General features: G+C 56.3%; 1 protein-coding gene across 3 annotated transcripts; it reads right to left on the bottom strand.

Moving 5' to 3' along the window:
• Positions 1-298: 298 nt before the first annotated feature.
• On the bottom strand, positions 299-12,722 carry Cacnb3 (calcium voltage-gated channel auxiliary subunit beta 3). Of its 3 annotated transcripts, none has more exons than XM_076912034.1 (13): positions 12,702-12,722; positions 5,073-5,195; positions 4,753-4,875; positions 4,200-4,315; positions 3,938-4,002; positions 3,712-3,731; positions 3,441-3,521; positions 3,243-3,301; positions 2,982-3,091; positions 2,602-2,753; positions 2,298-2,393; positions 2,044-2,193; positions 299-1,569 (listed from the first exon to the last, which is right to left on the bottom strand). In XM_076912034.1, exons 1-13 carry the CDS (start codon positions 12,705-12,707, stop codon positions 1,255-1,257), a joined length of 1,416 nt encoding a protein of 471 aa, XP_076768149.1. In that variant the 5' UTR covers positions 12,708-12,722; the 3' UTR covers positions 299-1,254. The 3 variants fall into 3 exon arrangements, with proteins under 3 accessions (XP_076768149.1, XP_034372555.1, XP_034372554.1); XM_034516664.2 differs by lacking the exon at positions 12,702-12,722 and adding an exon at positions 11,684-11,844; XM_034516663.3 differs by lacking the exon at positions 12,702-12,722 and adding an exon at positions 8,998-9,219.
• Positions 12,723-13,674: the final 952 nt, after the last annotated feature.

Below are 13,674 nucleotides of genomic sequence, written 5' to 3'. Positions count from 1 at the left end.
CTCAAAGGGAAGCAAGTATGTGAATCCAAGTTGCAGCTGCTTGTGGAGCCCTCTGGCCTGAGGCAGGCAGTGGGAAGCCCTGACTTCCTCGCTTCTCAGAGCTAGTCCCTTGAGTACTGCCAACTGCCCAACTGCGTCCTCCAGTTGTCAGGCCTGGAGTGCGGTGTGCCCATAAATACAGTGCCTCTTGCTGGTTCCCCCCTCCCCCCAATCATGAATCCCTGGAAAGGGTCAGAATACTTCACCTCTGCAGACTTAGAGAGAGCCACTTGAGCAAACAGACCAGAGACACGGGAGGGACTGTGCGTGGTGTTTTATTGGAGATGACAATGAGGTGGGGCGGGTTCTTAATGGAACATGCTCTGTAGGTCACAGCTAGGGCCGTAAGGCAAGGGTAGCCAGGTGGACAGCCTCTGGGGGCTGTCCACTGTGTCCTGTTCCTCTCATCTAACCATAACTTAAGTGGCAGCTATGAGTCAGGGAGCCCCTATCTTACAGGAGGCATGAGGGAAAGAACAGAAATGACAGATGCAAGGGCAGAGAATGAGAGAAGCAAGGGGAGGGGAGGCGGAAGCTGCTCCACCTCCCCCGCAGTCCAGGCTGGCTTTTGGCTTGACTATGCCCCAGTTCCCTAGTCCCGCCAGATGCTAAGCTTCCTGGTTTGGTGAGGGCCATTTTCTAACAGAGCTACAACTGTGAGTTGTCTGTCCCACCTCACCTGCACTGCTCCTGTCTTAGGTGTAAGTGCCCACGCCAGCTAATGGGACAGAAGTGCCGCCATGTTGCACTCTGATTTCTTCATTTCTGATGTGTGGCAGTGAAGTGAATGGAGTCCCTTTGCTTAGGATTTACGCCTGCTCAGGGACCGTGTTTCTTCCTCATGCTGTATTACCCACACTCACACCCTCTTGCTATTTAGAGGGGAATCCATTCTGGCTGGAAAGCCCCTGCTAAGTGATCCTGGCCTGAGATCATTGCCCTCTGGGGCAGCTTCTTATGCAGGGGAAGGTGCCAAGGATGCAGAACACGGCTAGTACCTGGATGAGAACCTACGGGGTCACTGCGCCCAGGAGGTGAGGGGGCCCCTTGTTTCTCCCAGAACCTTGGGACCACAGTCAGCCCTGGACCTGGGGCTGGGCGGAGGGTTGTGTGAGCTGAACCTAATGGCAGCCTAATGCCAATCTAACTCCAACCTGCCTGAGGTGGACACCCCAGCCGCTGTGCCTGTGCCTGCCAGGGTAGGGCAGGAGGTGGTCAGTAGCTATCCTTAGGCCAAGGTCGGTTACGCTGCCAGTTCCGGTCATTGTGGTCGTGCTCGGAGTCCTGGGCTAGGAGCCGGTCTTGAGGGTCATGCCCGTTAGCACTGGGCAGCCCTGAGGTGTGTTGGCGGTGAGGCTGGTACAGGTCCTGGTAGGCATCTGCATAGTCTTCCTCCAGATGGCGGGAGCTGCGCTGTGAAGATCCTGTCCAGGCCTGGCGGGAGCTCTCACTGGCCTCATCTGAGGGCATCAAGCTGTCCCTCTCCAGGGGTGAATGCTCCTCACCTCGCTCCCCCAGCAGCTGCTGATTCTGGGGAACCACACAATAGCTCTAAGTAAGGGAAGGGAAGTCTGGCCTTTGCTCCTCCCAAGACTCTGGCAGGGAGATGGGGTTCTTCCTCTCCTACTCTCAACTCATAGGTTTCTAAAAGAGTAAGCCCTGCAAGAAGAAGTAAGGTAAGCTGGGGGTATTTTCCAGGCCAGATGCAGAAAGTAGAGTTTTAGCCCCTTACAAATTCAGACTCTCCCTTAAAGAGTGCACGGGAGAAAGGTGTGGAGAGAGTTTTTCCTTTGACCCTAGGAGGACCATCTCTGATCTCAGTCACTGTGCTATCCAATCAGGAAGTCTCGTGACTTGTGTGCCCCAGGTCTGTGGAGCAGGCAGAGCTGAGCACCTCAGCAATCCCTTGGCTTCACATACAGGCCGAGAGCAATCCTTGGTCAGGACAGGAGCTTTGCCTTGACTGGGGAAGCCCGCACATTTGTGCCCACTAGAAATGGTTACCTGAAGTCCAGGGATGGCACTAGGTGGCCCCAGCAGTCCCGGGCCAGGTGCTGGGTGGTGGGTAGCTCGCCAGTAAACCTCTAAGTATTCAGCCAGGTGCTCACAGGCGTCGTCCAACTGGTTCTCATCCAGAATCACATCAAATGACTCCTGGAGAGACAGGACACAGGGAGGTTGGCTTCTCCATGACAACTCTGCAGCTCTACCTCTGTACCCTGGGACAGGGCGTGGTTGCAGCTGACCCAAGCACTCACTGGTGGGCACTGAACCAGTTTGTCATACGCCATCATCTGTACGGTGAGGTGCTTCATCTGTGACTTCCCCCTGGAACGGATCAGTCGCTGCAGTACCTGAAGGAGAGGGGCAGAGGAGATAGGCGTGGCATTTCCCAGAGAGGAGCTAGGCACACTTCCCAACTTGTGATCTGACATTGGTACCAGGTGAGGAGGACTCAGAGCATTAAGGGATGGCAGAAAAAGGAACCAGTCACTCCAGGCAGGGCCCAAGTAGAGGTGCAGTGTATACTAGGGGACATCTGGGCAACCCCAGTACACTTACCTTTGGTGAGGACACTTTCACAAAGACGATGATGGGGGCCAAAGAGGTCTTGGCTAGCTGTGCTGGGTGGTTGATGGTGTCAGCGTCCAACACCACTAGCTGCAGGGATTTGGCCAGCTCGAATATGCGTTCAATCTCACTCTGCACTTCAGCTAAGGAAGGGGAGCGGCTCACCAGGGGCTCTGGCCACTGCTTACTGCCAGGGCTTTGAGAGTTGCTGCATGGTGGACGGGAAGGACCTGCAAGCCTGGGCAGGTAGAGGACTGGGCAAGTGGGGAGGGCAGTCCTTAGGGCAAGTGGTGGGGTGTGGGTAAGACAAGGAGGTAAAGGTTTGCACTAGCACTGAATAGGCCGAGAACCAGGAACAACAGACTCCTCACCAATGCTGGAGCGGGCGGAGGAGCGCTCAATGATGGTCCTCTTGCCAGGATTGTTGAGCACAGATCGCTTGGCCAGTGAGAGGTCAGCCGTGACTCGGGTGATGGAGATTCTGGTGTGGAGGATGGCACACTGCCATCTAAGCAAAGGGTTCCTCACCCAGCTCTCTAACTCTCCTTCAGAGGAGACTAGCTCTGGGCATGCATGAGTAGGGAATTGCTTTCTTCCTGATTCTCATCCCATTCCAGGCCAGGGCAACTTACCTGCCATCAAACCTATGTTTAAGGAAGTCAAAGAGAGCCTTCTGCATCATGTCTGTGACCTGGAGGGGAGGGCGTGGCACTGACAGTGGGCCCCAGCAGTGGGACCGTGTCCCAAAGTAGAGTTCACACCCTCCGCACAGACGTTTACCACCGTGGCAGCTTTGGTAGGGGTAACTCTGGGCTTGGGAACTTCCTTACCTCATAACCTTTCAGAGAGGGTCCCACCAGCACCACAGGCCGCATGGAGGGCACCACATCATACGGGGGAACATGTTCCGCCTGCAGAATAGCCAAGAGGTCAGACAAAATCTTGGTCTTGATGCCCTGACTGCCCTGGGGGCAGAGTTGAGAGTTCTGGGCGCCCTCCCTTCTGGTTCTATAGATGTCAGCAGTAGCTGACCAGGAGGGTCCCCAGAGCCAAAATCCATGCCTCCCTCCCACCCCCGGCCCAAGTCCCTTTCTGACTCACCTGCTTTTGCTTCTGCTTGGCTTTTTGGAAAAGGAAATAAAAGATTAAAGTTGGTGGAGGGCAAATGCCCTAGGAGTGTGGGAGTCCCTTCCCCAGGGGAGGTAACGGGCTCTGCCTGCTCTTCAGATCCCTCCACCAGCCCCTTCCCATACAGCTCACTGGGAAGGATCCCTTCCACTGAGTTTTATTTGCCTACCCAAGGTGGGTAAGCGGAGGGGAGGCTAACCTAGAGACGGAGGAGGAGAGCGTCGGTTGCCAATGTCACTCAGGCTGGAAGGGTTCCCAGATCTCCTGACAGAAAGGGGGATGGTAAAAACGTCAATACAATTCTCTACGTTAAAGTTTGACAAATTAGTAACTACAATTATGACAGCTGAGCATGTATGGTGAGTGTGTGTGTACTTGTGTGGTGTAAATGTGTAGCTGTGTCCTGTGGGTGCAGTGTTGTGTTTGGGGGTATGTGTACTGAATCTCAGCTCTGTTCGCACCTGGCCTTCTGTTCCTGTTTGAGCCGGATGCTCTCCAGGCGTTGGGGGCTGGGGATGAAGGCGATGTCTCCACCCTCTTTCACTAGCCTCCCGATCCACCAGTCATTGCTGTACTTCTGGGAGGGAATGAGAAGGGGGAGGAGCTGTGTGAGAGATGCTTGCCCAGGGAGGGCGTTGGGAAGCTGGCACAAGGAAGGCAGAGGAAGGACCAAGGAGCGTGGAATGGCATCACCAAACAGGGCAGCCAGGTTCAAGCCTCAAGCTGTTGCACTTCAGCGTGTGGAATGCCGGATGTCACAGGAGACCACTGGTTACTTAGTTACTCTACCCTCCCACTTAGACACAGGACTCAGGACCAAGCCAAGTATGAGATTTGTGGGAACTTTGGAATCAGGTCCTGTACGAGTGGCATACATGTGTGCACACAGATGAAACTGGAGGAGCTGGGAATTAGTTTAGATATAGAACTACAGAGCCATTGGGGCCTGGGACAGCAAACAGGAGAATTAAGTGGCAGAGTAGGCTTCTGGGGAGAGAGAGTAAGGTTCGTTACCTCTTTAATGTGCAGAAAATCTTTGGCCTCAAAGTTGACTCCAGAGCCCTGGACTGGGCACTCCTCATCCAGAACCCCACAGTAGCTGACATTGGTCCTCACAGCAAATGCCACCGGTTTGTGCTGGGGAATTTGATCATCAGGGAAATGAGAGACAGACGCCTCAGAGAACCTCATGGGGAGGCAGAGGCCCCAGACAAGAAGGCTGCTGCCTGACACAGGCATATACTTTTCCACAGTTAAGCACACCCTGACATGACCCCGGGGACCTGAGATCCTGCACGGGTTTGAACCAGCCTGGCCTCCGACAGCGGGTATACCTTGGCTCTTTCCAGCTGCTGCTGCGCCTGGCTCTCCACTTCTCGCCGGGCACTCTCCCGGTCCTCCTCCAGGGAGACGTCTGAGTCCAGAGAGGGGCGGCTGGTGTAGGAGTCAGCTGAACCCTGGGAGGGAAGAGTCTGTGTAAAACGGACCATATAGGCCCCCTCCTAGCCCTGATGGGACTTTTCCATCTTCTAGGGGATGACTTGACCCCCTAAACTGCCCCTTAAACTGTGTGCCTCCCGGTGCCTCTAAGGCTACAGGGAAGCTACCCAATCAAAGCTTAGGGCCTTCTACAGTATGACTATTTATCCCATAGCTCTGAACAAAACCTTCACTTTTTTTCTCTCTTTCCTCCCCTCTACTAAATACTAAAATACTAAAGATGATATATTCGAGACGGTGTCGAATCCAGGGGACCGTGCTTTCTTATCTCCATGCTAGCCTGAAGTGGCCTGGATATTATTATCCCTTTAAAAGGACTGGAAAGAGTACAGCCAGCTAAGAGCTGGATGTGGGGTGCACACCTGTAATCCCAGCACTTGGGAGGTCCAAGTTTAGTAGCTAGAGAGTTTGAAGACTTTCTGGGCTATATGAGACCTACCCTCCCCCCAAAAAAAGCAGGGTGGTGTAAAGGCATTTGCTGTTCAAACATGATGATCTGAGATTAACTCAGGGAACCAACAGAAGCAGAGAACCCATCTCTGAAAGCTGTTCTCTGATCTACACACACACAGTGGCATGTGTGTGTCTGAGATTACACACTTAAACACACACATACACAGTAAATTAAAACATGCACACAGTGGCATGTGTATGTCTGACCTTACACACACACACACACACACACACACACACACACACACACACACACGGGGGGGGGGGGGAGGTGCCTCTATCTCTCAGGTGCTGGTGCACCCCCACAGCAGGCTTCCAACAAGGTTCTGAAAGCTGTTAAATGATTGAGTACTTTGTCTTGCGTGTGAAGACTGGGCCAAAGCTACAGATCCCTGGAAGTTACCTCTCCTTTGCTCTGCCCACCCACTTCTTTTCCTTTCCACACCTGTGGGGAAAGGGAACTGGGCAGGTAGAAGCAGCAAGAAGTCATAGAGGAGAGCAATACTAGGCTGTCTCCCTGGGTACAGGTGAGACTGTCACACCTACCGCCTAGTCTGTATCTCTATCCTTTCCCAGGGCCCAAGGGATATCAAGGCCTGGAGGGAAACTGTGCCGGCGCCAGGCAACCCAGCTGAGATACAGGACCTCGGGGATGGGGTTCCTTTCGTAATGTGAAGGGGTAGCCATTGAGTCCTCCTGATCATAGTAGGGTCTTGGGTAAGGGGCATATATTTGGAGGGTTACAGATTTCACCTTCAGGGACACGAGGAAGAGGCCAGACAAAGGGAAGTTCAACTTTTGAGACAAGCAGCTGAAAGTTAAGATAACCGGATTAGGGAAAAAGAAATCTTTTCTGACTTCGTTTCTCCTTCGCATGTGCAGGAGCCTGGAGGAATTCTTCCCTGTATTCTGAGATGTCAGTGGCACAGAAAAGCTAAGAAGCTGGTTGAAAAGGATGTGTGTAAGGAAAGAGGTTTCAGAGTGTTGAGGTTGAAGAACAGTCTCTTAAAGCCTCTGGCTATGACTACCTACCTACAAGCAGCAGAGGCCAGATCTCTTGGGAAAAGGCAAACTCACATCCCCCGCTGTCAACCAGGCCTAGGGCCCAGCTCTGCATGTGCTAGAGGGCTGGTCAGTTTGGTGTCTGGCAGCCCTGGAATCTGAGCTAAAGGCTGTGTCTATTGTAAACCAAATGGCTTGAGGCAGACCCAGAACAAGGGGAGGGAGGGGGGAGCCTTTTGTTTTGCAGAAGTAGAGGCAGTCTGCTGCCCCCAACCCCCATCTCTCCAGCCACGGGTGACATGGGGTGAGGGACCTCACTCCTGGGAGTGCTAACAGTGGGGTGTGGCAAGCTGAAGGAATAGAGACCAGCAGGTGAAAAGGGCCTTAGGAAAGGCAAGATGACCACCTACTGTGCGTGTATCCATACTTCCTCAGTGCCCAGCAGGTGTTGGGAAAAGTATAGCCTTGACTGCCTCTGAGCCAAGCTCTCAGCCCAATTTAGTCTTTAATGCCTTTGGGGTATGTCGGTTAGGTGACCTCTTAACCCTAGAGAATGACAGGGTCTCTCCCTAAATTCTTTAATGAGTTGTGATCAGAATAGAAGCCACTTTCCATAATTTCGATGTCCTGGGGGGCGGGGGTGTTACCTATGCTGGTCTGGTATCAATTAGGAAGTAGGTAACATTCTACCCCAATAGAATGGTAGGGTCTTACTTCCACATCCATTATGCCCCAGAAGCCAGAGCCTCAGGACTCTGGAAGCTGCTGGAGTTGGCACAGTGCCCTGGTGGTGCCCCCCTTGCCTGGTGAGTGTGTGGGCAGACTGCAGCTCCTCTCTTGCCTGGCACGGGGGAAGAAGAGGAGGGAGATGAGCCCAGTGGATTTATTTAGAGCCTGATCTCCCTCCTACTGCTTCAGAGGGGGCCTCAGGGAGAGCAAGGAGCTAGCTGGAGGAAGGGAAGTTGGGGGGAAGAGATCTAAGAACCGGGGAGGGTCAGGAGGAGCAGTGGGTCAGCAGGCTGCCCTCAAAACACCCACGTGTCTGTCTCCTGCAACAGCCCTGACTTCTCACCAGGGATGAGATGGAAGAGCTCCTCAGGCCCTGCAGCCCCACAGAGGCCTCTCCCCAAGCTCATCCTGACTCCCTTGGCTACACCAGCTGTCCCTTCAACTGTCAGCAAGAGGTGCTCACCAGAGCCTTCAGAACCATCTTTCTGCTCTCCCGTCAATGTCATTAGCCCCAGAGCCCCATGGAAAATTGGGCCCAGAAGGAGCCTGGTCCCAGAGTCGACTGACACATGCCTGCTCTAAGGCTCACTACTCTTTCCTGGGCCTGAGACAGAAGACTTGACCTACTCCTGTCAGGGGACCCTTTCAAGTCCTGTTAGTGGCCTTTCCCAAGAAGGCCTTCGTGTGGGACGTCTGAAGGAAGACTGGTGACTCCAAGGGGCTCTGAAGCTGATCCCCCGCTCTTGCCATCTCTCCAGGCATTCTTTCTGCTCTCTGAGCTCCGGGAATCACTGCCTAATGAGCTGATTTGTCTCAGTGGGTCAGGAGATAAAAGCAAAGAGGAGAATTAAATATTTATTGGTTGCCTGATTCTCTGAGCTTCCTTTCCATCCCCATGCCCTGAGCTGCAGGCCCTCCGCGGTGAGCAGGAGCTCCGGGGACACCTCAGCAGGGGGCTAGACCGAACCCAGTCTGATGGCCCGTCCCTGTGGTTGGTGGCCTTTCCAAGGAGCTGGGCTATAGGCAGTGGTCAGGAGTCAAGGGCACGCGCAGGAGTGGTGGGCAGAGAGGAATAATAGCCCTCAAGTTCTAGAACTCCTGTCTGCAGAGGCTGGTACCCGACCGACTCTAATGTTCTTCCAGCCCCTTAATTTGTCATTTACTTGAGGCACAGATCCGGAGTGTCTCCCCTGGAGCTCAGCTTTCCCTGTTGTGATCAGACCCCATGAACCCAGGACATGGAACTCCAAACGTTCCATGTTCCCTCTAAAACCTCGGTGCCAGGGCCTTCTGGCCTTCCCTCTTCAGCCTCCTATGTCCTGAGCTTTGGGGCCACCTGCTCGAGCCTTTTCCCTACAGAGTCCCTCTGTGCACACACCGGAGTACCTGGGATACCTGGCCATGAGGGACCATCTCCCCACTTTCCTAGAGAGCCCCCCTCCGCCCTCCGCAAGCTTACGCGCGCTGCCTCGCTGCCAAGGCGTTTTTTCAAAGTCCAGAACTGGGGGAAGGGTTGAAGAGAGAGGTGTCATCCCAACTCCCCCCCACCCCCACCCTCCCCCGGGGGCAACTCACCGCCTCCGAGTCCTCAAACCCGGGCACGTAGGAGTCGTCATACATGGGGGAGTCCGGGGTGGGGTGGGGGGAGCGAGCGGCGCCGGGGGCGAGGACGGCGGGCCGCGCCCGAGATGCCACCGAGCCGCGCAGCCCTGCGGGCGGCGGCGGCGGAGAGCGCGAGCGCGAAGGAAGGAGCGAGCCGCGAAGCCCAGCTGCTCGCAGCTCAGATCACCGCTCCCCTCCCCACCCCCCAGCCCAGCCGGTCCCACCCCGAGCGCGCCAGCGCGGCTGAGGAATCTGCCGCCGGCTCCAACAACAATAGTGCCCGCCCACCTGACCCCCTCCCGGGAAGACGCGGGCGGCGGGGGCGCGGCGGCCGGGGGACCCGCCGGGGCCGCGGAACCCGGCGCACGCGAGTCGGGAAGGTGGGTCCCCGGCACCTCCGGGGCCGGGGCGGCGGGGAAGAAGGGCGGAGAGGCTGCAGGCGGGGCGGATCCCGGCGGGGAGGAGGCGGGGCGAGGAGAGATGCGGAGACAGGGACTCTCGCAACCCAGGAACTGCTCCGCCGGGAAACAAAGGGCTGGCGCGGGGGAGGGGAAGGGGAGAGACGCCGCGACGAGACGCGACCCCGGTGGAGAACCGAGAGGGTGCGGGCGGCGGGGAGGATGGCTGGAGGCACGGAGAACGCGGAGACAGGAAAATGGAGATCTAAAGGAGGACGGGCAGCAGATGGGGAGAGGTCTCAGGTGATCCGGCCATGTCGGCTCCCTGCAAGTCCTGGAGACACCCAAAGCAAACCCCGCAGTGGTACTGGGGAGGAATGGTTTTCAGCTCCCAGACCCGGGCCGTGAAAGCAGCGCCTGCCCCAACAGGTGCCCGGCCCTCTCCGTTCCTGACTGCAGCAAAGGGCCGACCCTTAAGAAGGGGGGAAGTTCGGGGACGCTGGCTAGGCCTCCCCACACCTGTTGCACGGGCAGATTTCATCCAAGTTAAGCCGGGATGGAGATTCTCTTCCTCACTTCCCTGCCAAGGATTGTGCCAGACCTTGCCAAAGCATCCGCGGGAACTGGGGCAGAAAGGGGCTGTTTTAGGTGAGCCTAAAGGACGGAGGCAGGGGGTTGGCTGTGGGTGGAGCAGAAGGTGGGATCCTGACGCTGAGGTTAGGAAGGAAAGGGGGTAAATAAAGCCTACCGCTTTGCAAAAGACCAGAATTAGGGTGTTCAGGATGCTGGTTTAGTCAGCGCCCACCCCCACCCCGCCATTCCAGGAAAGAGCCGCGTCTTAATCTCGGAAGAGACCTTCCAAAACCTGTCATCCTTTGAGCTCCCTCAGCTGTTCTTCATCCCCCACCCCAGACCAAAATTTTTCCTTTTGCATTTTGACCACCTGCTCGGGCATCCCAAGAGGATGTGAGGCGGGCATCAGCCGTGCCTGGTGTCTCGCTTTCTCAGCTCACCCCTTTGCCACTTCTAGCTCCTGAAACCCCAGAGGGTATACGTTCAGGACTGCCCATCCTTGTCCCTTTCTGTCACAATTTGGAAGGGTTCATGAGATCTATAGAAGGTACTGTGTGGGAGAGAGGAAGACCACCCACCCAAGACAACTGGCTTCTCACCTATGTTCCTGTTCCCTCGGTAAGAAAAAGATGGGGGGCTCATCTAATGACACCCTAGTCTGTCTCCTTCTGACTGGAGGATTGGCAGGCAACTTTATTGAAGTCCTTGTGTCTGAGGGCACCAGCTGCGATTGGGGGAGAGCTTCCCCACCTCCAATCCTGTATGATTAGGGGTTAGTAAGATATATTCTGTGTCCCCAAGCACTGCCGTGTCCTGTACTGTCCTTTTCCTTTGTCTCCTTCATCCCCCCTCTCTCCTCCCAGAGGGTGGAGAAGTGTCAAAGAGCAAGACCTTTCTGCCTATCTTCTGGTAGAGGGTCCCATCTGGAATCTCCTCTCCTGGCCTCTCCTTTTGGGACTGTCTACCCACGGGGGCCCCTGGACTGTAGGCAGCACCAGCAGCAGATTTGCTATCAGCCTCACACCGATCACACACCTTGTTGTCTTCATCCCCAGCTGGGACAATGGTGTCTAAGTCTGCCTCTGCGAAATTCATCGCCATGCCAACCACATCCCCAGGAGATGGGTTCAAGTTCTTCATACCTGCAGGCATCCCCTGGGTCCCGCAGGCACTCGATCTTCCCTCCCTCCTCCTGTACCTCTGAGTAGTGGGCACCAAGTGCTCACTGCATTTCTTACTACAGCCACACCTGCCTATTCCAGTTCCCCTGCTAATCTAGCTGTGGAAACAGGATCGAGGAGGGAAGCTTTAAACGCCCAGGTTGGGAGCTGAAAACCTCCAGAAAACTCTAACTGGGCAGCAAGTGGGGAAACTGAGGCAGAAACTGGGAATTCTCCTCCAGGTGGAGGCTCCTCGCATTCCAGCTATTAGGTTGTCCCCCTCCCCTGGGAACTCAGAGAGGGTCTCCGAGGGAGCCTGGTGACGGCTCTCCCTTCAATATAGCCCCTTTCTCAAGCTGCCCAGGCAGACCTCTCTGCAGCTTTTGCATGAGCCGCCAGTTCCAGCCTTCCCTTCGTCTCTTACCCAGAGCTCTCAACTCCTGTTTTCGCTCCCTCCCCATGCTGCAGTTTCCCCCAAATGCCGGAGCTTTCCTCTCACCCTTCTGGGGAGGGGGCCCCAGCGGTTACCTCGTTCAGCAGGAAGGTTGCACTGGAGTCAGAAAAAGACATAGACCGGGTCAGCGGCCTCTCTCCCTCCCCCGGGCCAGGGGCTCCGAGGCGGGAGCGGGACCCAGCCGCGGCTCTGCACACCGCTCCAGCCTGCACGCCTGGCCTCGCCCCACGCCCGCCCAGCTCCAGCCGCCCGCTCCCTCTCCTGGCTCCTGGTTCCGCCCCTTTTCCTCCTCCTCCTCCTCCCTCCTCCCTTCCTTCCTAGCCTCCTCCTCCAATTCCTCTCGATCTTCCCTCGCCTTTCAGTCCAATGTGTCTCCACTTCAGTCTTGCCTCTCTTAACACACTAGTTTCCTATTCATCTGGCGTCTCCCACTGTCCTTCTATCCCTACCCCTCTTTCCCACCCAGCCTCCCCTCCCCCAGGTCTCCAGAAAAGACAGGGTCTGTGGAGGTCTGCCACCGCAGGCAGAGGGCGGGAAAGGTTCCCTCCAGGCACCCCCAGCTTGGTGTCCCACCCCCAGCGCCCTAGGAAGAAAGGCCCTACTGAGTCCCCACCTCAGCCGGGCAACAGACCGAGAAGGAAGAGTCAGGTGTTCAGTCCGCTTGACCAAGCCTCAAGACGCCACGTCCATCCACCCTGTCCAGGTCCCGACCCTGTGGCTTCTGCAGAATCCTTTAGGAGACAGCCCAGCACGGACGCCTCCTGTGTCAGGGCACTGCAGGTCTCAGATTCGCCAAAGGGAAGGTCAAGGCGAGGTGAGGCGGCCACTTCCCTACCCGCTGTAGCGCCCCCTAGGTTCGATGGCCTGGTGTCCGCACCCACCCTCCAGGTGGCTGCATCGGCCGCACGTGCTGTCTCTTGCCAGCAGGAGGCGCTGCCGGAGAGGGCGCAGCCTGGATCTAGACCCTGCTGAAGCCTCCCCCGCCCCTCTCCAGGAGCCCCAGGAGAGAACCCCAGGTCGCACTCTGTCCCCACCCATGTGGGGTTCTTTAGAGACACTCTTGCCCTCTCCAGAGCCCTAGACCGCTCTTACCTCCATCCTGGTCTCAGGGCGAGCCCGGGCAAGCAGGGCAGCATCCCAGCTCGGTCTGGGCAGCAGAGAGCACAAAGTCGCAGGACTGCTTCTCGGGTCAGTACCCCTTCTCGTCCCCTCCGGCGGGCACGTCAAAGCGGACAAGCCCAAGTTCTGGCGTGGGAGGGGGGGGAGCGAGGGTGTAATCCCAGTCCGCTCGCTCCCTACATCCTTCTAAGCGGACTAACCTCTCATTGGTTCTTCCATACTAGACCCTTCCCTGTTCTTAAGACAGTGAGTGCTCCTGAGCCTGGGGCAGGTGGGAGCAGAGCTCCTTCCTTATGGAGACAATGCTAACGACCTGGGGGAACCTCCAACTTCACCTTGGGGTTTTCCAATTGAAAAACTCTTTCTCAGCCCTTCTTTGAACCCACTTTCTCCGGGTGGAGGGGCCTCGGGACCCCTCCCTTCTACCTCCCTGTTCTCTGAAGATCTCCGGAGACTGTCTCTACTCTGCTGACTTTCCACTGGTCCCATTCCAGAGAGAGCTAAGGTGGAAGAGCATCCGTTCTCAGACCGCTCCATTCCAGATTCCTCTTGGGCTGGCTGGCTTTAACCTGGAAAGCGCCTGGGGAGGGCACTGCCCCCCCCCCCCCCGTGGTCTCTTCCTACCACAGTTACGGTTTCTTTACTGCCACCCCTACACACTCAGCTTCAACCTTGGAGAGGAGACACAGGTTTGGGGACGGGGTTGGGGGTTAGGGAGGATATTAATTCTTTTCCTTTTGTCTTCTTGGAGGTTGCCACGGAGGGAGCTAAAGTTTTGCCCAGGCAATAAGACCTGGAGGGAGAGATGTATCCCCCCTTCCCCTCCCTCCTTGCCTCCCCTGCTGACCACAGCTAATGGACTAGCTCCTCTGGGCCTTGGGGCGCTTCGGTTTTCACAGGAGAAGCCATTGTCCCTGGCTCCCCTCCTCCCTCTGCCTGAGCCTAC

Source organism: Arvicanthis niloticus, chromosome 13 (assembly GCF_011762505.2).
Source record: "Arvicanthis niloticus isolate mArvNil1 chromosome 13, mArvNil1.pat.X, whole genome shotgun sequence".
Lineage (NCBI taxonomy): Eukaryota > Metazoa > Chordata > Mammalia > Rodentia > Muridae > Arvicanthis > Arvicanthis niloticus.
Note: the sequence above shows the minus strand (reverse complement) of the source record. Positions and strands in the feature narration are given on the sequence as shown.

Coding starts and splice junctions, on each gene's coding strand:
- Cacnb3 (XM_034516663.3), bottom strand. CDS start 9,042: ATGTATGACGACTCCTACGTGCCCGGGTTTGAGGACTCGGAGGCG. Junction 5,196..8,997: donor GGTTTGAGGACTCGGAGGCG/GTGAGTTGCCCC, acceptor CTTCCCTCCCAG/GGTTCAGCTGACTCCTACAC. Junction 2,194..2,297: donor AACTGGTTCAGTGCCCACCA/GTGAGTGCTTGG, acceptor CTGTCTCTCCAG/GAGTCATTTGATGTGATTCT.